Source organism: Oryzias latipes, chromosome 21 (genome assembly GCF_053564925.1).
Source record: "Oryzias latipes strain Hd-rR chromosome 21, Olatipes_Hd-rR_3.1".
Classification (NCBI taxonomy): Eukaryota; Metazoa; Chordata; class Actinopteri; order Beloniformes; family Adrianichthyidae; genus Oryzias; species Oryzias latipes.
The window spans coordinates 27844313-27870529 of NC_136257.1; the positions used below are offsets into that span (position 1 = coordinate 27844313).

Genomic DNA, 26217 nt, shown 5'->3' on the forward strand with positions numbered 1-26217 from the left:
TAAAATAAAAAGATGTGATCCACTGAATCATTTTCCAAAATGATCTATACTCTCGGTTCATTTCTGAAGATACTACTTCTTTAAAAAAAAAAAACGATTTGACGCCTCGCGATAGTTTAGTAAAGCAGACGAGCGTACCGACAGCCTTGTTCGTTATCTTTGAATAATAACTGTTTTCTTGAAATCTTTTGCACACGTTTGTTTTGGAAACCAGGAAACCAGACAGTTGTAAACATTTTAGTATAAGAAAGGGAATACTAGTAGTAGGGTATTTATGTGAGGCGCAAAGGACAAAGCAAAGATGGAAACAAACAAACCTTCAACGTGTTTCGTCTCTAGATGAGATGCAGTCAACAAGAACATCTTCAAAGTGACGGAGAACAGTCCCGCAGAAGAGCACAGCCATGTTTTTGTTTCTTTTGGTCTTCGGTTCGTTGCTGTAGCTCCAAAAGGCTCCATCATGGTCGACGTTCACGCATCGCCGGAATGGTATTCCCCACCCCACACCCCCTCCCTCCCTTGAGGCTGTCTTCTGATAACTCAAAACCCAAAAGACCGTTAATTTTTTTCTGGCAGATGACTGTCTGCATTTTTACAAGTTCATGTAATCATGTGATAAAGAACCGACGAAAACTAGAAAGCTTTCAGCGAACAAAGCTTTGTTTGTTTTTTTTTAATCCTCCTGGTGAATTAGAAGCAGACGAAAAAAATAGTTGAGAAAGCTTGTAGGTAAACTCCTTCACTCGATTCTGATGCATCCACCTGCAGATTAACCCTTGTGCTATCTTAGATGACCCCACCCTTACATTGACGTGTTCTCCCTACCATGACAAAGGTGGATAAAGGTGGAAAGATTTCATGTAATCCATGGACACCAGTGAAAGATCACAAATCATTGAAGAAAAAAGGTTCAGTGCACTGTCTAGTGCAGGGGTCGGGAACCTTTTTGGCCAAGAGAGCCATAAACGCCACATATTTTTAAATGTAATTTCGAAAGAGCCATACAATAATGTAGTGTCCTTTTCCCACACGGAGACTTAACCTCTTTTAAGGTTCTTTATTCTGGTTAATGCAGGCTGTAACAAATGCCGTAAATTAATTCAGCAGCTCCTGAATCTCTCCTGCCGAGACGAGAGCGCTTCTCCCAACTTTATATTCCCCCCTCCCGCTCCAGGCCTCCCATTTCCCTTATTCGGCCCATAGCTGAACCCCATTGGTCCAAATTACCTAACAACAGGCTGAGCGACAGAACTAAGAGCCAATCAGATCTCTGCTTGATGCGTTCAAGGAACTCCAGAACTTTTAACGCGGCCCAACAGCCAAGTTAAACTCAGTCCGCTACAATATGTTTAAAACTAAATATTCAAGTGAATGTGTGCATTTGATATAATTTCAACACTTTTAAAGTACAATAAGTCTGTGGATTATTTTTAATAACATTGTTATGCTGTTGCTAATAAATGATGAGTATTTCTCGTGGTAGTTTTGTTGATGGTCTAGTCTGGTTGATACGTGGTGAGTTTCTGCTTCATGCAGGTGTTGAGACTTTAAACGTGATCTTAGGTCTGAATGTTCTGTAAATGTGAGACAGACTGATCACATGCAGACGCGGAGCCAAACACACACACTCACACGCTGCAGTGAGTGACGGGCAGCAGGTTTTATGTTTTTACAATCCCTGCGCGGTTCACCTTACTGACCGAGCCCACAACTCCACCCTCACCCTCTGCTTTCTCCCTCTCAGTCACATCCCGTCCCCGCTACTGCGCGCTCTTTCTCAGAGACGGGGGCGCGCAGTTTTAGGCACGGCAATTCACAGGTTTCCGGGTGGTACAAACTCTGTGAATTAATAGATAATAGTAAAGTGATAATGCTGGCGCAGATCCTTCTCTCCAAGCACCGCTACTACTGTGCGCCTCTGCCATCGCATCGCGCCCGAGAAGGACTGGTCTAATGAAAAAGAAAAAATTAAAAATGTGTCTGCGAGCCACATGTGACCATCAAAAGAGCCATATATGGCTCGCGAGCCATAGGTTCCCGACCCCTGGTCTAGTGGGTCTTCTTCTTCTTCTTGTGATTTTATTGGCGGGAGGCACTAACGTGAAGGTGCATTACCGCCACCTACTGTGTTGGAGTGTGGGTCAGAGTGGGGATTACCTAACCAAATGTAACTTAAAAAAAAAAAAAAAAAAAAAATAATAATAATAATAATAAACTAAATTCTCCTCAATAACCTAGTTCTTTTCAAAAAACCTATAATCGCACCATTGAAATTCTCCTCCCCTCCCAAAAGCTTCTTTAAAGTCATTTGCTCACCCTCTATCATCCGTACCCTACTTTCCAGTTGTCGTCTTTCCTCCCTATACAGTTCACACTGACATAGCACATGCTCCACCGACTCTTCCCCTCTCCCGCACTCACACAAACCAGTTGGATGTTTCCCTATCAAATGCAATGTATTATTTAAACCAGTGTGTCCCATCCTCAACCGTGATATTATGCAGCTATCTCTGGTGTTTACTCTGACATTCATACCTCTCCCTACTCTGTCCTGAATACTAAATAGATGTCTTCCTTTCCTCTCCCTTTCCCATTGTGTCTGCCATTCTTCCATAATACGCCTCCTAACAATTGCCCTAAATTCTGTCCTACCTAATGGAATTTCCATCTCTATTCCCCGTTTCAATGCCCTTTTTGCCAGGAAGTCAGCCATTTCATTTCCCTCCACCCCCCTATGTGCTGGTACCCACATGAATCTGATGTTTATTTTCAAGTTTGCCAACCTGATCAAACTCTCATAAATTTCATATAAAATATCTGATCTGCTCTCAGAATTGTATGACTTCAGAGACATCAAAGCTGACAATGAATCTGAACAAATTATACCATCCCCAATTCTGTTCTGTTCTAGCCAGTGTAAACTATATGATATTGCCAACATTTCAACTGTAAAAACTGAAAGATCCTTTGACGTCTTAACTCCAACAGATTTGTCCAATGTAGGGATACAGAAAGAAAAACCAGTTCGCATTGTTTCTGGGTCTTTAGATCCATCTGTATATATGGGTATAAATGAAGCGTGGGCTGTGTCTAATCTGTCTGCTGTTAACTCATCCCAGTTTCCCTTCCCTTTTCTATCCTCCATTGTTCTATGGAGATACAAATCCACTTGCGCAGTTGGAAAAATCCAGAAAGGAGTGGTCGGGTACAAAAACGTCTTAACTAGGGTTTTGCCATGAATATTTGCTTTTCTCGCTAACCTAGCTAATTTCCAAGCAGCACTTTCATTTGTCCCATTATCACTTTCCCAACAAGGATCAATAGCCCTCCTAACCATGTTCTCTACATCTACACAACCCTGTATTTTCACCCAATAGTTAAGCATCAGCTGTTTAATTCTTAGTTTCAATGGTAGCTCCCCCATTTCAACTTGTAATGACACAGCAGGAGTTGACCTCATAGCCCCAGTGCATATTTTCAAAGCCTGATTTTGGATGACTTCTATTTTATGTAATAATGTTTTGCACGCTGTATTGTAAACAATAATTCCATACTCTGTGACTGACCTAATCATTGTAATATATATTTGTTTTAAAGCTTGTGCACTAGCTCCCCACCCAGTACCTTTCAAGCATCTCATTATATTTATGACTTTCTTACATCTCCCTACTATACTATCAATGTTCTCTCTCCATTTCAATTTTGTATCCAATATAACACCCAGGTACCTAAAACTATGTACTTGCTCAATTGCTTCTCCATATAACCTTAAGTTCAAAACAGTTCCACGTTTCCTAGTAAAAACCATGCATTTTGTTTTAGTTACTGAAAATTTGAATCCCCAGTCATAAGACCAGTTTTCCACCTCCGTAATCGCGTCTTGTATTTTTCTCTCCACATAATGAATATTTCTTCCCCTCTTCCACAAGGCTCCATCATCTGCAAATAGTGCTTTCCCAAATTCACATCCAATTGAATTAAATATATCATTAATCATAATTGAAAACAACACAGGGCTAATCACACTACCTTGTGGGGTTCCGTTATCCACTACGTACCTATTAGAAAAGGACTTTCCTATCCTAACTTGAACATATCTATCAAACAAAAACCCCTTAATCCAATTATAGATTCTTCCATTAAGTCCTAACGTACCTAATTTTATCAATAAACCCTCTTTCCAGACCATATCATAAGCCTTTTCAATATCAAAGAATACCGCCACCAAATATTCTTTATTTACTTGGGCTTTCCTAACGTCTGCTTCTAGACAGATTACAGGATCCATTGTCCCTCGACCTTTCCTAAAACCATTCTGATATGGGGACAGCAAATTTTTACTTTCCAGGTAATACTGCAATCTCTCATTTATCATTCTTTCCATCACTTTACCAACATGTGATGTGAGTGCTATAGGCCTGTAATTTTCTGGGCTGCTCGGATCTTTCCCAGGTTTTAATATGGGAATAACCACCGCCTCTTTCCAATTGGTCGGCAATTTACCTTCACTCCAGACCCTATTATACATGTCCAATAATTTCAATTTCATTTTCCTACCTAAATGTTTTAACATAACATAACTTATACCATCCCTACCGGGTGATGTAATTTTAGATTTATGTAGTGCTAAATCCAATTCAAAGCAGGTAAACGGAGCATCCATGGTTGTCAAATAAGTGTTATCATCAAAGTCCTTGTAGTGCCGTTCCCTAATTTCATCTCTCCTCCCTTTCCTATACCCTGACAAATTCTCATTACTTTGACTTCTCACAAAAGTTTTAGCCAACATTTCTGCTTTATCCGTATCCGATATCGCCAGGTCATCACCTATTTTCAATACTGGATATTGTAACTCCCTCCTTATACCCTTCATTTTTCTAATCATTCCCCAAACCGTATTAACTGGAGTTGTTCGACCAATTTTATCACAAAAAGCCCTCCAGTACTCCCTTTTTTCCTTTTTAATAATCCTTCTTGCCTGTGAACAAAGTCTCTTATAATTCAACAGATTTTCATATGTGTGTGTCCGTTTTAAGAGTTTCAAACCCTTATTCCTATTCTTAACTGCTATCTTGCAGTCTTCAGTCCACCATGGAACATTTTTCCTCGTCATAGTTGCTTTACTTCTCGGAATTGTTTTTTGCGCCGCTGAAATTATTAAATTTCGAATTTTCTTTTCCATTTCTTCAGCCGTACTCTCCATACTAATGTTTGAACATTCCTCCTCACACATAAAAGTAAATTCACCCCATTTTGCTTTATGAAAAAGCCATCTTCCTTCCTTTCCATTACTTGGTGGTTCTCTATCACCACCAACCCTAGAGAACACAGGATAATGGTCACTCCCCATTGTGCTGTTGTGTACATTCCACTCACTACCCCCTGCCAAAACGTTTGAAACAAAAGTAAGATCTAGTGCTGACATATTCCCTGTTCGAACATCAGTTCTTGTTCCTCTCCCATCATTGAGACACACCAAGTGTAATTCATCCATCAAATCCTCCAATACCTCACCATTAACATCTGTCACCTTCCCCCCCCATAATGTGCTATGTGCATTAAAATCCCCACAAACAATGACATGCCCATTGTCTAGATGAATAATTGATTTAAGAAGACTGAGATCTAACTTTTTGCATGGATTATAGTAATTAACAACATTTATTCTCCCCAGACCAATATAAATTTCAATGCCAATAAATTCTTCTTGTGTCCCTATCTTAATCACCCTGTAATTGAAATTATTTTTTATAAATGTGGCACAACCACCCCCACCTCCCTCTGCTCTATCACACCGGATTCCTGTATATTGGGAAATTCTAAAATCTAAATTTGGCCTTAACCACGTCTCTTGAATACATATAATATCTGGTTTTTGATCCAGGTCATCTATACACTTTTTCAATTCCTGTCCATTTGCCAATAAGCTCCTTGCATTCCATTGAAGTATAAGAACCATTTACTATCCCACACTTCCCACCTCCTGACTAGACTGGGCACTAAGGTTATTCCGAACCTCTTCCCATGTCAACTCATTGATGTCCAAATGGTTCGCTGCTGCTTTTACAATGATTTGTATTCTTTCTGTTTTTGATTTAGTTTCCATCGTTGCATTTATAACTCCAGCTACAAACGTGACCAGTTTCTTCAAATCTATCAAAACTCTCCCCTCAACATTCCTGTCCTGTATACTGTTTGGCACTTCGTGTATGACTCCTGCCTGTCTATCAGAACTTTTACCAACCATTTTAACTGCATCTGCATATGAGATTCTATGTAGTACTCTGGTTTTTTGAATATGGACTTCTCTCCTCATAACCTCACAACCTGCATATGCAGCACTATGGTCCCCCCCACAGTTACAACACTTTGGTTTCATCTTGTTCCCACAGGACTCATAGCCATGATCTTCTCCACACCTAGGACACCTCTGCTTGCCTTTACATACAGCAGCAGTGTGTCCAAATCTCTGGCAGTGAAAACATCTAATGGGTTTAGGAACATATTCCCTCACAGTATAAGACATGTATCCCAGGGACACTCTGTCCGGAAGGCTCCTTCCCATAAATTCCAACAATATTCCCTCAGACTCCCTCCTCACACCATCCCGAAAAACACTTAATCTCCTTGCTTCTCTTATTTCTGCCCCTCGTAGGTTAGCTTTAAATTCCGTAATAGACATTTCCACAGGTATGCCCCAAATCACTCCCCTCCGCCCCTGACCTCCCAATCCTACCTTGCTCATACTAACAATTTTATGTTTCCCCACTTCTCTCATTTTACAGGCCCTGTCCCTCTGCTCCTCACTTCTACAAACAATCAACAGGTTCCCATCTCTCAGGACTTTAGCAACTTTAATGTCCCCCACTTGATTCTTCAAGATAGTCGTCAATTTTATCGGGCTCAAAGTACTTAACCCTTGTCCTTCAGAAAATCTCAAAATGACTTTATAGCCATCCCTTCCTTCTTCATCACTGTCAGTTGACATCACTCGTCTTTGTTTTTTAGGATCAGCTCCATCAAAACTATTTCCTCTCTTTTCCCTTCCTGTTTCAATCCCAAAGCTCATCTCCATACTATCCTCACTTTCACATCCCCCGTCATCTCCCCACTCCTTCCCAGTCACAACACAGCTGTGCCTACCCGTCACCGCCTTAGCGTCCATCTTCGATTTAGCCATCCTTCGACTCCCTCGATCAATGCGCACACATCTATCCGATAGCAGACTGAAGTCCTAGTGGGTCTAGATGACCCAACTCCCAATGTTAAAGTGCCTAGGATAGCACAAGGGTTACGAGATCCAGGCACGTCTTTGTTTCCCTCCTATCAGCTGGGGGGTATTCCAGGAAGCATGTTTAAACTAGCCTGACTTTGAGCCTGAACTCTGGCTGAAATCTGCCTGAACTTGCTTACTCTGGGTATGTCGGTTCCAAACGACCGGATATGAGTTGGCGTAATTACGCTCGACTTGGTAACCCTGGGTTAACGCACGGTACATAAAGACATTCTCAATAGATCGCCGATTTCTGGAGTTACCATGGAAACGCGTGGAGAAAAAAAAAAGAAAGCGCAACACCTGAGACGGAGTGTGAGATTTTAATGACGGCGGATAAAAATTATAAGTCCATCAAAAAAGTAACACGGCTGAAAAATAATTGAAATAATTTAGTTAAATTAATTCAAACTCAATAATTGTTTATACAACTCAAATTTACGTATTTATCTAACTAAATGTCACATTACTTAATTATTTTTTTTCCATCTTAATTACTTATATTTCTTGAACTTTCATATGTCTAAGTTTGAACAGGTGTGGGTACCGGATGTTCTCGGGTTGCCGTATGTTATCGGGGTCCTTCGGGGTCCTTCGACCAATGATGACGTCACACTATTTGATTGGCTGTAAGTTTTTTTTTTTTTTTTTTTTTTTTTTTTTTATAGATGCTCATATACAAACCAAATTAGGGTGAACAAACGTTATAAATGCACATATAGAAAGAAAAAGAAACAAAAATGAAATAATAGGCAAAGGCAAGGCCAAAACAATTCAAAATAATAATACTTTTGATATATTTTGATAAATGACTGTAGTTTTCTTGTTTTTGGATTGGCTGTAAGTTGCCACGACCAATGAGTTAACGTCGCTAAGTTTAAAAAAAAAAAAACTTTATTGACAATTGCGGGATCATACATTAACAATGACATTAACGTTAACAACGAACAATAACAATGTAATCAATATTGCCTCGAAGATCAGTCACCATTGCCAAACATAACATATTAACATAGAAAATAAAAAAATAGAGGGGAAAAAAAGAAACAATGAACATAACACACAAATAAATAAAAACATAAGTAAAATAAAATAAAGGAACATAGAAAAAATCTAAATAGTCTAATACTAGTTAAGTTAGGGGTACTCGTGAAGTTTGTATTTCTGAACAAAACTAAGCAATTTCAAGCCATTCTTCTTTTTCATATAATAAAGTGATTGAAAGTAAAAACAGAGCTCTTTATTAAATGTTATAAAAAGTGGTTTGGTCTTCAAAACTTGACCTCACCAAGATGGCGGTGCTCTCCTCGTAATGTCTCCTCTAGTGATATAACTCATTGGAAGGCTAAATGTATTATTACACTGTTCAAAAGTTCATCATTGCAAAGTCCAACTTTATTGCCAATTGATCCGACTAAAATAGAAATAGGCCAAATTTGTTTTTCTTCTTCACGTAACACAAATCGCCGTATACGCTCACTCTTCCAGAAGGATGTTGTCTCCATTCCTTACGTAGTTTCTTTTTGGAATAATTTAGTTTATCATTTAGAATGGAAAAAGATTTGGAATTTACCAACAAAATACTTTTTAACCAATAAAGTGAAAGAAATCTCATTCAAACTAATCCATAAATTCTATCCAACCAAACTATATCTACAAAGGTTCAAGGAAGATATTGATGTTGCCTGCTCTTTTTGTCAAGAACACCCTGAAGATGCTGTACATTTATTTTGGTCATGTCCCTTTTCCACCACTCTCTGGTCTAAAGTTTGTCATTTCATTTCTGCCCACATTGACCCTGACTTCCGCCTGTACTTAGAAAATATTATGTTTGGCATCACCCACTGTCCATCTCATAAAAAAGAACAGTTGTACCTCATTAACCTTTTGTTGTTTTTATGCAAATGGCACATTCATAAATCAAAAGTAACGAATCATACCCCTCATTTCTCAATCTTTATTAATGAGTTCAAACAATACATTAAGACAATAAGAAACTCTGATAATAAGAACGCCATCAAAACATTAGATCTGTGTATTAGTTTCAATATATATGCATAAAATGTATAAACCCCCTGGCTTGTTCCTTCGTTGTTGTTCACTGTTCAACATTGTTTTGTATTGATTTTTTACATTCAATAAAGTTTGGAAAAAAAAAAAAAAAAAAAAACTCATTGGAAGGACCCCGAAGGACCCGAGAACATCCGGCAACCCGAGAACATCCGGTACCCACACCGGCAGATATGCTCATTTTTATAACAATAAAAAGAACGGAAAAAATGCACAGAGTGCTAATATTCATTACAGAATATTCCATCACTAACATAACAGGTTTGAGTGGTAGGGGTGCTATATAAACTCATCATCCTTTCTGTTACTCTCACTCATGGTGCAGAGACATAAGCATAGTAGGACAAAATAGCTCGGCAAAACACAGTGACAGTAAAACAGCTATACAAATAAACACATTTTGTAAAAAACCCACACTTAAACCCAAATCCGTCCAGACAGGCAAAGGGAATGATATCCCAGAATCCCTTGCGGTGCCTATCTAACAGCAGCATCAAAGTTACACCTACTTATTTGAATTAATTTGAACGAAAGGAAAATAATTGTCTGAAAACTACGTGTTATTTTTAAGGTGACCTAACAAAAAAATGATTTATCTTAACTGAAGCAAATAATTAAGTTAGATCAAAGTAAAAAAGTTTATCTTTCCAACATCCATATGTGGTCTTATCACCCTCTCATGGTGGAAAAAGTATTATCTGAGCTTTTTCATCCACTAAGTCATCTTTAAATGGACACGCCATGCTGCTTCACCTCTCTGTAAACAAACTAAGCTTCAACTAAATCTGCTCCAGACCAGGTTATGTTCAGAGCATGAGTTGCCATGGTAACTTGACCTACCCTGAAACATACCTCCATTTCTGGAACCGAAAGCTGAGGTTATCAACTTCCTTAGCCTCAAACTTATCGTGGGAGCTAGCATAACCTGTTTTCTGGAATACCCCCCAGCACTCTGGCTCTAAACTATCTTTGTGGCACCGGCGATGTTAGGTTAGAGTTGTGAGTTAAGCTAGTGACAGAGTGTAAACAAATGCATGATGGGAAATTAAGGCAGGAACAACACTCTGCAGAAACTGTCCAGAATGGCAGTTTTTTCCCGTTTAAATCCAATGTCAGCTTCCTGTTAAATATGATCATAACCTCTTTATAATCAGTAGAGTTCTTGACAATCTGCTGCAAAAAAAAATTTAAATTATTTTTTCTCAAAGACCTTATCGTGTAACAGGTCTGTTGTAATTACTGACGTGAACACAAATAAACCAAAACGACTAATAATATTCTTTTTTTTATGTAAGAAGATTTACAACTGCTTCCCTTGCCAATGACATTTCTAATAACAGATTACAAATGGAGAGGGATTCACTTTAATTTCTCGTCTGTGTTTCCCTTTAATGAGCCATCCATTTACAGACATGTAGGTGATCCACCTGGAGGATACAGATGTGGACCGAATCCTGCACCACTCAGACGGATGAGGCCACATAGAGGAGCAAAATGTTTCATTAAAGTAAAATTGAAGTCCAGCTCCCATAACTCATTTTGAGGTACGGTGCAAATACATTTAGGGCCCCTTGGTGGGGAGGGTGAGGGGACATCACTGTGAGTAATCAGGAGATGTCCCCTTAGTGCCCTACCCGCCAATTTTAACTGCACCCCCCTTAGTACACACACCCCTCCCCCTTCAATATATACATTCCAACAGAAACACACACACATGCACACAAACACCCCCTCAAACACACATACACACATTTTACAAGGAAGGTGGGACCTGGGTCCATCTGTCCCCTACCCCTTCCCTGGTGGGGGGTGCGGGCCCCTTGGCGATGGCGGCCGTGTCCCTTGGGTGCCGGCTCCCTGGGCCCGGCGGTGCTCTCTCCGCACGGTGGGGGGGTTCATATTACACCTGAGCCGGGGGTGTTCGTGTCCCTGGGGGGTGGGTCCTGGTCCTTGCCCCTGAGCGCTGGGCCCCGCCAAACTTCCAACATGGCCGAGCCTGGTCGGGCCATATTTATAACACCCCTTGTGGGCCACCCTTTTTTCCCCGGGGGTGGGTGGCTGCCTGGAGTGCGGAGTGGGTCTCCCTTGGGGGGTCCTGGCTCGTACCTGGGGTTGGGGCGGGGGGATGCCCGGAACTCCTGGGTGGTGGTGGGGTGCTCGTCTGGGGCTGTGGGCGTCCTTCTCCGGTGGGGCCCTGCGTTGGACTCTTCCGGCGCGGCGGGGGGGCTGCTTTCCTGGCTGGGCTGGGGCGGCGCTCTCTTTCCCTCCGCGCCTCCCTGCTCTCTGGCTCTGGGGGCCTCGCGGCGGTCCTGCTGGCCCTGGCCTGGGTGGGGGTCTTGGTCGCCCGGGGGGCGGTTGTTCCCTGCCTGTTCCCGTGTGGCGTTGGGGGAATTCCGGCTGCCGCTGCTGCTGCGGCGGGGGTCTGGGTCTGGGTGTGGCTGGGCGCTCCTCCTCCTTCTTTTCACATTCCACCATCCATTTTAGAAGAACATAAACACTCACCTGAGCACAGGCGTTAGCTCACCTTTGCACTTATAGTTTGAATGATTGAATGAATGAAAGATTTCACACTAGTTGGTTTAAAGGCATAGGTAGGCGTTCGTGAACACTATCTGTTTTGTGTACATGTTGACATGTGGACATTTTTGCAGCTAGCAGGTGTGTTGATAATATTTGAGTGTGTGTGAACAGGCCCCGCCCTTTTTGTACTACATTTGAACCGTACCGTAATGATAAACAACCAGTAAACCTGTCTGCTCTATGCTGCTTCATGGTCTTACCCCCCCTCTCACTATCACCCCCCCCCGACATCCCTCCCTCTTCTTCCCTTCTTTCCTTTTCCGTCCAGTTCAATCATGGTTGAAATGAATAAAGTTTGGCCTCAATTACAAAAGGGGTTTATTCAGTCATACCTTTGGTTTGTCTGTAGATTAATAACCCCTCTTGTTAAAGTAAAATATGTCCAACACAAGAGGCCCTCAGCTCTCATCTGCCTGCCTAGCTGTTGGACAGGACAAGTAAAAAAAAAAAAATATATACATTTAAAAAAGTACAGCTTGAAAAGATTTGATCGATGATGAATATTTCTTTCAGCCTGAAAGTAATTAATGCACCACACACAATTAAACAAAATCAAATATAATTACATCTAGTGTTAGGTTAAAGTTCTGTGTTTGCCACAGAAAACAGTCAGAATGAAAGTTTGCATGACCTTAAACTGTGATCCACATGATGCAACAACTGGGATCTGAAGTTAAAAAGGTTAATTTTCCTATGAAAATAGTTGTGAATGTCAACAGCTCTGGCTCAAAGCATGAAAAACACTGTAGAAGCTGAGATCATTGCTTAAGTTTTCCAGTCATTATTTTCAAACCAAAAATACATGATTACTTTTAAATGCTGCATTGAGAAAATGAAGTTTTAAGATTGGTTTTAAATATAAAATGATCAAATCAGCTAAAAACATTGCCGCATAATTAAAAACAGGTAAAAACACAAAGATACAAAATGACTTTTAAAAAATTCAATATGTAATTAATGTTGTTTATGTTAAACAAAAACAATCGTATTTCTAAATCCAATGACGAGTTAGAGAATTCAACATCTGCCAAATAAAAAAATATAATTTCTTTTTCTTTTAAATGTAACTAAAAATCATAATAGTACACAATAGTACCTCAACTGTAACCTCAACAGTCCATTAAATGTAGCAAGTCATTGGACTGTATAACATTCTAAATAAAAATGTGACACATTGGAAATTAGTACCTCTAAAATGGATTTCCTAACTTTCTATTAAAGAAGAAACTTGAGCAATGATTTCAGCATCTAAAGTTGCTTCATGCTTAGTTAAGTCTTTAGAGCCTGAAGACATTTGCACAATATGGGGTTTTGTAAAAAGGGGTGGAACCATACAAGAATTTTCTTCTACCCCCTCTTTTTCAAGCACACTGTTTTTTTATATTTCTATTTTTAACTCTTGTGTTTATTTTCATTTTGTGTTTGAAATAAATGAAAAAAAAATATTTAAAAATAGTGATTTTGTGCCAAAAACAAAACAACAAACAGCACATTTAAATGAGATAAGGGTTTATTTTTAAAACATCTAAAGGTTTTGTTTTTTGCATAAATACTTAAAATCTTTAAAGCCCAGTTTAAAGTTCACATCTTTTCCTTCAATGAAGGATGTTTTTTCCTTTGCTTTACTGTGTCAACTACTTTCTTCATCATAAAGAATCAGCTTTTCGCTGAAGAACAAGAGAACCAAAAAGCAAACAAACAATAAAGCTCATAAAGGTTCAAATGTTTCCATAGAACCGTTGGGTTGCTTAGTAATTGTCCGTTGAACCATTAAAGCTTTGATGTTGTAGTGGGAGCAATTTCCTTCAGTGTTTCACCTCACAGGACAGGCAGACATATCAGAGCGTTCTTTGATGTAGTCTGACATGTTCTTTGGTTCCTTCAATGATTTGTTAAACCTTTATTTATACAGGAAGTGTTTCTTGAAGCCTTATCCACACTGGAACAGGTTCACATTCACACGACTCCAGACGTGACCTCAACATGACCACCGTGCCTTTGGAGCGCCATGGTGATGTAACCAGAGTGGAACGAACACTGCTGGGTATCATCCAAAGGTGCCACCCAGGTTTAAACCTGTTGGGAGTCAAACTGGCAACTCTGCAGCTGCAGGTTCACTTCACAGTTTAGTACAGCCATAGATGGAGTTCAGCCTCTCCATGTGTTCGCTCCGGTTTCGGTTGTTCCTCCAATCATCGGTGTCAGTTGTTGTCCCAGACATGGGCAGCTGCAGCACACACACAGTTGCATCAATTGTCAATGAACTAACACAACAGAGGACAAGAAGAGGTGATGCTTTGACTGACTGCAGCAAGAAGAGGAAGTGCTGACAGGAAGGACAGAAAAGATCAATTCAATTCAATTCAATTCAATTTTATTTGTATAGCCCAAAATCACAACAACAGTCGTCTCGCTCAATCCGCCTGACCTGGGGTGAGATCTGACTCAGGCTGTTTTCACCACATATAGGGCTAGTTCTGCTTTTTAAAGTATTGTTTCTCAGACACCAAAAAGCCGTTTCTCTTCATGTTACATTTTTTTTAAGTCCACTTGGACATTCTCATAGTTTAAAGACCCACTCCAATGAAAAAAGTATTTTTGATGTGTCTAACATTTTCTTGTGGCATTTTTCTAATGACGGAGGACATTTACAAAGAAAATGAAGTTTTAAAGTGCATTTCTTTATTTAAATCACTGTAAATCCAGAGCAGACAATTGTAATGTGGAAAATACGCTGGTCGGGTCCCAAAGTCCTCCCTCCGTTCTACTGTACATCTTTGTTTTCCTTATCTGAGCTGCCATCTGCCCCCAAACTGGCTAAAAAATATAGCTCTCTATTTGTGATGCATTGCTAGTGTTAGGTTAGGTTAGTGGTGTGAGAGGGGATCAGGTTAATAGAGTGCTTTCATCAACGGCGAGGGGAAAGGGGCGGGGTTGCTCCTTGCCAACTGTAACGACCACCACCTCAGAGGTGAATTTCTAATAAACTCCTGCAGCTCTGCAGAAACTGTTATAGAAAACCACAGAGTTTTTTTTTTTTAGCTTTTTTTAAACTTTGACTAAAAACAACATAATCATAATTAAAAGACCACTTTGAAAATAGATCAGAAAATAGATCATAAGATGACTGGAGTGAGTCTTTGACTGAATACTATGGAATCTTTTTTTTCTTTTCTTTATTTGCAGTGTGGCCTTTTTTTAAGGTCACTAGTGTGTTTAAATAAATTTATTCCTGTTCAAACTGCATGCTTCTACTCATTAATAAGTTGTATAGAAGGAAGCTGCATTTGCAGGTCTGCTCAAGTCCAAGTTTGTTGGAATGCAGAACAGGATGAATGCACAGATTCACGTCTCTGAACTCCAGTTCAGATTACAGTTAATGACCACTTCTATTTTGGAAAGGGAAATTCCGCACATTTCTGGTTTCGGGCCAGGGTTAAATTTCTGTGTACCTGAAGCTAAAAGAAATAGGTACAAAGTGGCAAATGAGAACAACAGAGGATGTAAATAAAAATGCGTCAGAGAGTCATTGACCTCCGTCTGAATGGGACGTTGAGCCTCAGCACTTCTTCCAAATTTTCTGTAAAGACAAAAAAAAAAAGAACAATTAACCGTCTTCATATTCCTGGTTCTGAAGAGCTCAAACTTTATAACATGAACAGTTCATCAACAAATGCAACAGAACAAATAACAGACTTTTTTACAAGTGTAACAGATACATATGATCAACTGTTGTACCTTTGCTCCTCCCTTCCCTGTAAAAGTACGCAAATTCAGCAGATGGTAAAAAGTCCCACAGGGCAAAAGCTGCACATGATCCCTCCAAACTTCTCTACTGTTTTCTTCAGCCTGTCTTACTTTTAAGATTTATTAAGCGTTAAATACTCAACACAATGTGGAAAAATAATCAACAGGCTGATACTCATCTGGAACAACTTTTGCATAGTTTTATGCAAACAAAAATATGCACACATAAGTAGAATTCTCATGGGTGTGTCAACTCCCCTCACTGCTCTCTACATACTCCACTATTTAGGGCATTCACCATTTGCTCGGGGTGACAGCTTGTTCGAATTCCTGACCCACTCCCTAACTACAAAAAAAAAAGATACAGTGTGGGATGATTTAGTGCTCTGGATTTTAAAAACAATTCGGACAAAATGCTCACTTCTTTTCTTCACAAAGTGAAAATCCAATTTATTTTGGTGTTTGTCCACTGCTATTTATAAATCCACTGTGTTCTGAAGATGAAAACGAGGATGGTTATATTTTAAAAAATACCTGTAAAGACATTCTTTTCACAAAAAATGTTCAAACGCAATGCATTTTGGTCTATATTCACCAATCTAGTGAGCATTGATGCACACTGGCTTTTGGCGAGGCACTCGATTTTAGATTTGGAAAGCACTAAAAAATGACGAACGCACTATACATTGAATATATTGTGAGCATTGATTTCTTGTAGATTTGTGCATATAGACTGCAATGTGTTGCAATTTGTCATTCGAAAAAAATAAAAGCATTCAAATTATTTTGTATCAATCATCAAAGTTTTTATCATCAGAACACAGTGGATTTATAGTCTTTGTAAGGGTTTTACTTCAGAAAATGGGTGACGATGAGCATGATGAGCCTGTTTTTGAAATCCAGCTTTGAAATCCAGGGCACTGGAAAGTCCCTCACTATGTAGTTATTTAGGGGTTAGACCAGGGGTCGGGAAACTATGGCTCGCGAGCCATATATGGCTCTTTTGATGGTCACATGTGGCTCGCAGACAAATCCTTAATTATACTTTTTTTTCATTAGACCAGTCCTTCTCGGGCGCGATGCGATGCCAGAGGCGCACAGTAGTAGCGGCGCTTGGAGTGCTTGCAGTTTACTAATCTATTATTTCACAGAGTTTGTACCAGCCGGAAACCTATGGAGTCCTATACTGTTCATAATAAATAAATAAATATTTAATTAAATAAATAAATATGACCTCATGCAAATACACAATCAACCAATAATCTCTCATAAATATATAAAAAGATCATGAAATTGTGAAAAACCTGCACACTGATTTTAAATTAGCCATTATATTATTCAATATATTTCATTTTGCTTTAAAAACATATTCATTATTTTAAATCAACATTTTAAAATATTCATGTTATTCAGGTGGAATATATTATAATTTTACGTCTTTTTTCAGAACCTCGGTTTTCAAAATCAATATTTTCCAAAGTAGCTTTGTTTTTATTTCATGTTGCTGTTTTTCACAATGGCTGATTTATTTCATGAAGACCTTTTTCAGGAGAATGGGTCTGTCTGTCAATCAAACTAGACAAGGCGGAGACACTTTTGTGATTGACTACTCCTTTACCCAGACATGAGCAGCAGCACCCTAAGTCCCCTGACTATATCGATCGAAGATGCTTCAGCAAACGTGATGGTGCAATGCACACCCCTCAACACTAGGGGGAGTATGCACCTCAACACCGCCACAGTGTTACAAGAAATGGGCAGTTTTGGTTCTAAATTTGCGGATAAAAGTGGCTTTGGGCGAGTGTGCATAATTCAGGTGATTTTGTGGTCGGTTCGGCAATTTTCATCTTCTTATGAACGTATAGTAGTGGTCTAAGTTAGGCTGAGTGGTTGTTGGAGTTCCACTAAGCTTCTATAAACTGGAGTTTCCATGAATGCACCATGCCGCGTGTGGGAGGGGCTACCAGCTAATGTTTTTAGCCTTATAGCCACATGGAGCGGTTGCTTGTGCTTATCTCAGTAACAATGCATGGATGCACAATGTACATGGAGTGTTAAGATGTCAGAAACGTCATCGCAGGAAAGGTTCAACATTTTCCTTGAGAGGGAAAAATAAAACCAGAGGGCCTGATTATTGTCTCATTGAAAATAGAAAAATATCATAAGGTTCAGGAGGCCCCAGCAGGCTTGTTCCGATTTGCGCAGCTGCCTGGTCTGACTGTCGGTCCGCCAGCTCACCTCCTGCGAGCCGACATAAGGCACGATGTGAGCTCTGAGTGAATGGCGTAAGAATGAGGAGTGTTTCAACTGGGGACTGAAAGATGTGGACGAGCTCCTTTGTGGTTTGGTCCACACAAACCCTCAAACTACAAAAACAGAGTTGTCGATGTTTGCATCTTCTGCAGCAGACAGATAGTTTGTCTCTATTTGATCTCTAATGTCAGCAAAGCCGCACAAATATCGCTGAAATATGTCATCTCACTGACTGGCACACCACTAAGTGGGTATCGAGGAATATGAGTCGATTTCCATGGATGAGCCAATGAGCGTTTAGATCCCGCCCACTTTCACTGATTGACAGATGGACTAATTCTACTGAAAAAGCTCTTCATGAAATAAATCAGCCATTGTGAAAAACAGCAACATGAAATAAAAACAAAGCTACTTTGGAAAATATTGATTTTGAAATATGAGCTTCTGAAAAAAGACAGAATTATATATAATATATATATATATATATATATATATATATATATATATATATATATATATATATATATATATATTCAACATGATTAAAATGAATATTTTAAAATGCTGTTTTAAAATAATGAACATGTTTTTAAAGCAAAATGAAATATATTGAATAATATAATGGATAATTTAAAATCAGTGTGCGGGTTTTTCACAATTTCATGATCGTTTTATATATTTATAAGAGATTTATTGGTTGATTGTGTATTTGCATGAGGTCATATTTATTTATTGAATTAAATATTTATTTATTTAATTATGAACAGTATAGGACTCCATAGAAGCCTGTGAATTGCCGTGTCTAAAACTGCGCGCTCCCGTCTCTGAGGAAGAGCGTGCAGTTTCGGGGACGGGATGTGTGAGGAAGAAAGCCGAGGGGGGGTGGGGGTGGGGTGAGGAGACCCGGCAGCAGGTGAATTGCGCAGGGATGGTAAAAACGTAAACCCGCTGCCCGTCACTCACTGCAGCGTGTGAGCAGTGGCGGTTCTACCCTGAAATACTCCCCGGGCGAGACCCTCCTCTGGCGCCCCCGCCCCCCCAATAGAGTCACTTTGTCCATTTATTGTAACTGAAACTAAGAAATTGATATAAAAAAAAGATGTTTATCAGAATTCTGCACTGCATTATAACAGTTATCGGAACATAAAAATTAAAATACTATCAGCATGGCAAAAATACAGTTAGGAAATATTTAATCAAACACAAATAAATAATCTAAAATAAATATTATAAACTATAAATCACACTAATAACACACTAGAATAAATGTAACTGCAGCAGTAAGAACAGAAAACACTAACTAAAACCTAACCTTTGTGGCCTTCCTTGATGCAAGCTTGTCAATAACGTCATCATATGAAATCTGCTCCCCTACTGAATGATTGATACTAACAACAGCAGGTTAGTGAGTCGCCACATAAAAAATCATGCTTTTTTGGTTATTTTTGTGTGAAATGCCCAAATAAAAAATGGGAAAACAAAACAATGTTTTCACTAAGGTGACAGTTGGTTTAGTCGACAGACTTGATGCCTTTGTGAGGACATTTATGCTAAATGAAAAAAACATCTGAAATATGGAGGAAAAAGGTCAAAGCTGGTGCCCAATTTAGAAAGAAAAGAAAAGAAGAAGAGGAGAAAAGAGACAAAGAAAAGGGTAATATCGCATAGCTAGATGCATGTTTTCTAAATTCGAATGCTACCTGCCCTACAACAACAACAACGTTGCAGAGGAAAAATCTCTTGTTTGGTCTATCATGACCAAAACTGAAGTAGGCCCAAATATTGTAAATAACGTCATTTTAAGATTTTCTTCTTAAATGTTTGCTCTGCCTTAACTTGTAACATTAGTTATGATTCGTGTCTGTCTGCTCTGCTGCAACACAAAGTTTTTGTTGTGTTTTACTGTTGTATATTAGTTCATAATGTTAAATGAGCTGTGATGGTAGCATGCTGCTGCTGCTGCTGTTAGCTTTTCAAAACTCCAGTTGATCAAGTCATACCTGAGGTCACCAAAGTCTCAGGAGCAACTCACTAACCTGCTGTTGTTAGTATCAATCATTCAGTAGGGGAGCAGATTTCATATGATGACGTTATTGACAAGCTTGCATCAAGGAAGGCCACAAAGGTTAGGCTTTAGTTAGTGTTTTCTGTTCTTAGTGCTGCAGTTACATTTATTCTAGTGTGTTATTAGTGTGATTTGTAGTTTATAATATTTATTTTAGATTATTTATTTGTGTTTGATTAAATATTTCCTAACTGTATTTTTGCCATGCAGATAGTATTTTAATTTTTATGTTCCGATAACTGTTATAATGCAGTGCAGAATTCTGATAAACATCTTTTTTTTTATATCAATTTCTTAGTTTCAGTTACAATAAATGGACAAAGTGACTCTATTGGGGGGGGGGCGGGGGGGGGGGGGGGGGGGGCAGAGGAGGGTCTCGCCCGGGGAGTAATTAAGGGTAGAACCGCCACTGGTTTCTGCAGAGCAGCAACAGAAATTAGAAATTCCCCACAAATTTCGGGCTGGACTGTTGGCATGGAGTAAGCCTGCCCTCATTTCCTATCATATCTTTGTTAACATTTTCTCCTGCTACCTTACAGTCCTCTCACAACCCCAAGCTAATCGGTGCAACAAAAATGGTGAGCAATATTGGAGCTATCCAGCTGTTCAGTTTGGATCCAGATTCCAGCTCAGAAAAGGAAAACAAAGACACACATGGATCTATTTGTTTTTAAGTGGATCATATTCTCATCAGATCATAATATTCTGTGTTTGACTGTGTTTTACCGTGAAGTACTTTGTGATTTTTATCATGAAAAGTGATATACAATAAAAGTTCATTATTATTATTATGATCAGGATGGAGCAGGGACCTTATGGCCGACTGACTGTAGCACATACGTCACAGCTACAAGCTCTTCCAGCAACAACATTTTCTCTGCTCCTGATTCACAATTTGAATAAGGAAATACTCAGAAATGCAATTTTAAGCTTTTTTTTCATATATGAATCATCATGAGAAAAATGCCACATGTCAAAAACCCAGAAAAACATGATTTTCACTGGAGTGGGCCATTTCAATCTAAAATAATTTTTCAAGCCTCATTCTTTGTTCAGTTTCATTATATTTAATTTAAGGTGGCTGCAGATTTTGCAGTGACTGTAAAGCCATGGTGGTAATTAAAAAAAAAAGCTGTTGCTGTTTCGTTCAATGACTATCCCGTAAAAACTGAACAGTTTCCTTCATGTACTGATTTAAAATGAACGTTTCTGATAATTACAGTAACTGGATAAACCACAGGCATTTAGACCAAACAGCAGCACAAACTAGCTTAGATTTGTCAAAAACACGTCATTATGAAATTTACCCCCTTTGACTCTTATCCAGTACATTCAATTCTTTGCTAGCATTTTAAGTGACAAGCCTCTACATTCAGGTGACACAAATGCAACCCCAAAATGCTGAGTTTTCTTTAGAATGATAAAAACATGTTAAACTGAGTCAAACCCCATGAATGAAATGGGTGTTTGAGACATTTGTGCTGTTTGAGGCAATGGAAAATGTGGACTGGTGTGGGAGTTAACCTTTTGTTCCTAAGAGCACCCTTTGGTGGGGGAAGTCTGACCAAAAATGAAAACGGTTTGACAGATGACACCTAGGAAAAAAAAGCTGTTTTGTCATGAAAGCCTCAATTCCTCAGTTGTTTCTGGAGCACAGAAAACAAAATCTTAAATACAGCCTGAAGTGAAAAACAGTATTTGGAGGAAAAAGCCGAGATTAAACCTTCATTAACTTAGTAAAGGAGTTTATAGAAGACATCTGTTCAAAAGTTGATTGGTAAATGGCATCGATGATTATTGTGGAGGTGAACAGGGGTTCCATTACATTTTTATGCTCTTTTGATTATGCATTTACTTGATTCTACGAATATGAATGAAGAATGTATTGTGGAATATGCCTTCTTCCTGCGTGTGCGGTACCAGATAAGATGTGCCGAGACCCCTGGTCTCTGTTTCGTCTTTTGTGCTGTTTATAGAACAGAGACACCTGCAGAATGCAGACTAGACTTGCATCCTTGACTGGCGCAAAAACACAGAGTCTAATGGCGATTTTTGCATGTTTACATGTTGACTTGCTGGACAATAAAAAAAAAGCCTTTCTGAATGACGGAGAATGACGGAGCCTCAAATGGTTATCTTTTCATCTCTGCCCTTTTGCAAAAGGTTTTGAAATGTCATGCAGACTTTTGTGTGAATTTTCCTTTCCTAACTGCACATTAGATTTTTGGTGTCCTGTGAACTTGCGAAGGCCATACGGGGCCCCAAAGCATGATATAGCGCTCTTCTACCTTCCCTGAAAGCCCAAAGCGCTTTACTCGTGCACACACACATTCACACTCTCTGCTGCCGAGCGCTGACGCCAGCCTATAACCACCAGGGGGGATGTGGGCGTCTATGTTTTGCCCAAGAACACTTGAGGTGGGTTTCCATCACACATGTGCAGAACTTTATCAAAATCTAAAAAAAAAAACACAATTTCACAACTATACTGTTTCCATTAAAGCACAACTATCTGGCTGGGCACAAACTGCAATGATTTCATATTTGTTTTTGTTAATGAAAGAAAATAACAGTTGTAGATCAAACGTTTCGTTGGATCAGTCCACTGACACGCAGTCACCAATAATTTAAATATTAGTAAACCTAACCAAGTAATAGTGTGGCAGCAAACATGTGCAATCAGGTTTATAGATGAAGTGATCTGAAATATTTAAACCAAAGAGAATTTGAAAAATTTGTACTTTTGCGATATGAATAGATTTAGTCTTTTGAGTAATAAATCTTTCCATTTGCCATGATGCATTGCACACTTGATTAACTATTTTTGCAACTATCTGCAGTCTTTCTTTTGACGGACGTCCCAAATCTTTTGCGTTTATCTCTCCTTCTTATATGACAGCTGAGAACTACCTAGATTATTTTTTTGCCTGTTTTCTTATGATAGCATCTCTTTATCTCAAGAAAACATTTTTTTTGTAACAGTGTGATAGCAGATGTCTTTATCATGACAAAACAGAGATTGTTTTGTCGTGATAAAGAGTTGGCAAAGAATAAACTGTAGCGTCCCTTTTCCGCACTGAGCCAGCAAGACGTAATCCGTTTTTAGGTTTTCATTATTTTCAGGTTGCTCTAGATGGCAAACAACGCCGTACAGCTCACCCAACAACTCTTAACAACAGCAGAAGAAACAATCCCCAAAGTTGTTCTTTTAAGTAAATTCTTGATTTATTAGTGGAGCTACGCTCCCCAAAAGTTTGAATTCCCTAAACAGCCCCCTCCCTTTATTTCCCTTATTCACCAAACAATCAACCCCGTCAGTCCAAACCCACAACAACAGGTAGGATGACAGAACTCAGGGACAACAAGCATCTGTACCTGGTGGGTTCTCTGAGCTCAGGAACAAAGAACATCAGCAGAACCCCAACAGCCAACTCATTCCGCTACAAATTTCTTTACTTTTTTCTACAATCCACAGAAAAACACAGCAGTCTGTCAGAGAAAATGTTGAACACCAGAAAAATGGATCAGTTTAGTATTGATTACTTTAGATTACTCTATTATTCCTGGTCTAACTCAGACAGAGAACATGCTGATGTCAAACTTTAGCTGTGGTTGCACGGCAAAACATCTTTGATCGGATCGAAGAGCAGATTAGAATTGAACTGTGTACATGATCTCATAAAAACCTCATCCGATTATAACAAACATTTACAAATGCCACACTTTCAATCGGAAAAAATCATTTGAACATGCGTAGAACCGTCTAAAATACCGGAAACTTCTGTAGAAGAATTAGCGAGTTCCGTTGAACATGAACAAAGCTGCAGCATAGAGTGAGATGATCTTCTAAACGTGATTTTGTTATTGTTATGTGTATTAAGAAGGGCCAGTTCGCTACGCTTTATTCTCGGTGGAATGGACTCGGAATAAGGGGGAGGAAGAAGGGTTAGGATCAGGCTAAAACGTGCTGACAACATTTACAGGGTTTCTCAGTACTGCCTGGAGCAGCATTTCTGCAAACCGTGTCTGGAGCGCCACACTGTGTATGCATGTCGTAAAAGTCAGTGCAGTAGTGACCCACGATTGGAATAAACTGTTTACATCAGGGGCGCTCATTACGTCGGTCGCGATCGACCGGTTGATCTTCAAGAACATGAGGGTAGATCGGAGGCCAGCAAAGGTAAATAACCAAAAAATAACTCACCTATCTCGATCGGAAAGAAACTTTGGTCTGAATGAGTGAGATCGAGTCAGAGTATCTGAACGGTGTGTTTACACGACTCATTTTTATTCTGATCAGCCGTTCATTCCGATTACTTTTGTTCATGTAACCGCAGTTATTGACTCTATGAGTGAATTTGACTGAACGGGTGTGACGTCACCAATAGAAAATGGCTTATTTCCAGCTCCAACTAAATAAAGACAATTCAGTCGTCGTTTTTCAGAAATACAGACATCACCAGACGAAGTCAGTAAGCAGAGATTTTGGTCTGAGTCAATGTTTCTATGGCAACTACTTTCGCCAATGAGGAGTGAGCTTATTGGATGTCCACACCCTGTCCACTGAAAGTGGTTCAGGAGAATCTCTCAATCAAATGCTTCAAGTCTTTGAGGTAGGGGCCAGCAGGCTGAAGCATCTGATTAGTCAGTTTATAACCTTAATAACTGGCAATAAAGAAAAAATATTAGGATTAGCAAAAATGTTAATAAAAGAATATCAGAACAGGAGTGGTCATTCTGACATATGTAACAATTGTTTATTTCTCCATAGAAGTTCCTGTTTGGAATGCCAGGGGGGAGGAGTCACTCAGTCCAGTCCTCCACATACAGTCAATGCTGTCAGCTGACCATCAACTAAATTACATTGAAATGCCCCAAAGACTTTAAAATACAAAATTCATAGTTTGTAAAATTCTAAGAGAGAAAAAAGAGAGCCATCCTTTATCCAAAGTCACCTGATTAATGCAGAGTTTCAGTTTCAGTGGTTCTTTATAAGTTAAGTACATCTTGCTGACTGGAATGACACTGTGGTTGGAGGGTTTACATTTTCAGCATAACGACAAAATCAACTATCTAAAAACCTTTGAGGTTTCTGAGGTCAGTCTGGCTCACAATCTTTAACACCATTTTGAAACTACTGTTATGCTGTTAGTCACTTGATTTATTAAATGCTCGTCTCAAGAAGGTGTGGTAACCTGATCATTACTGAAGAACAATTCTGTTGTTGAGGCTCTTTAAATATCAAATCTGAAGCAAAATAAAAACTTTCAGGAATCAAAACTGTGGTCCACATAAAGGCAGATAATCAGTATTTTGGGAGTTACTCACCTCCAGAGGCAGACAGTTGACACGATGCAACACAAAAACAACGCAACAGCAGGCAGTGCTGAGAATAATATCTTATATTTTAATGTGGTATCTGAGAAAAGAAAATAGTTTGAAGTTAGATATGACTTGTGCTGTGAAAGCAGTTGTGTTTGTGAAAATTCATAAATGGAAAAAAAAACAAAGTTATGTCAGTGATTTTCAGTTGCCTGCAGGTAAGTGTAATGCCATATATACCTTTACCTTCTTCACCTTCTTTAACTTCATTAGTTAGATTCCATGTAATTTCTTTAAATCCTTTACTGTCAGTTAGACTACAGCTATAAAGTCCTTCATCTTCATCTTGAACGTTCAGTATCATTAACTTTGTAGGAAGGTCTGTCTCTATTCTGATCTTAGAAGAAGAGAAATTTGAAACAGTGGCATTGAGAGTGAAGGAATGATGAAATGATAAATTGTCTTTGGTCCATTTGATTTCTGCTGGGTTTTCCAGTGACACGTTACAAGTTAAATTCACTGAAACTCCTCTGGAAACCTTCATGCTTCTGTGTTCAGGTAACGGTGCAGCTGAGGGTTGAAACATATAACAAGTTATAAACGTTGCATCATCAACATAAATGAAATCCTGCATCATTTCCATAAAGTGTTTTTTAGTACCTGCAAAGACACGCTGAGCCTGAAACATCTGGATCAGGAGCAGAACTGCTGTGTTCCTCCAGAACATGATGACCATCAGAGAGCAGAAGACAAACTGGAACAGCAAGCTGTGGTTTCTGATACGTGTTTGGAGGAGGGACTGAGAAAAAGGAAGTGGTTAGTCGCTGCATTTAGTTGCTGCTTTGCAGAGAAAGAACATCTTAAAACTTTGATGGAGAAAGTTAAGTCGTTTTTTATGTATATTTGT

At 39.2% G+C, this 26217-nt stretch overlaps 1 protein-coding gene and 2 long non-coding RNA genes across 12 annotated transcripts in view; 1 reads left to right on the forward strand and 2 right to left on the reverse strand.

The window, feature by feature from the left end:
- Positions 1-487, reverse strand: part of LOC101173666 (nectin-1) — a 45731-nt gene extending 45244 nt beyond the window's left edge. For 9 of the 10 annotated variants that reach the window (XR_013652841.1, XR_013652839.1, XR_013652842.1 and 6 more), the window contains exon 1: positions 318-462. Coding sequence is in view for 5 of the 10 variants with exons in the window: in XM_078939784.1 (XP_078795910.1) it covers positions 318-462 (145 nt within the window). In the remaining 5 variants the exon portion in view is untranslated. Of the gene's footprint in view, positions 1-317 lie in introns of all 10 variants that reach the window. The other variant, XM_023950808.2, reaches the window with a different exon arrangement.
- On the forward strand, positions 352-14088 carry LOC144988811 (uncharacterized). The gene is made up of 3 exons (XR_013652847.1): positions 352-489; positions 10740-10887; positions 13836-14088. It is a non-coding gene; the product is annotated as an uncharacterized LOC144988811 (long non-coding RNA).
- Positions 14018-25697, reverse strand: LOC105356839 (uncharacterized). Its single transcript, XR_013652846.1, has 4 exons — positions 25557-25697; positions 25317-25407; positions 15458-15503; positions 14018-14150 (listed from the first exon to the last, which is right to left on the reverse strand). It is a non-coding gene; the product is annotated as an uncharacterized LOC105356839 (long non-coding RNA).
- Between the last annotated feature and the right edge of the window lie 520 nt (positions 25698-26217).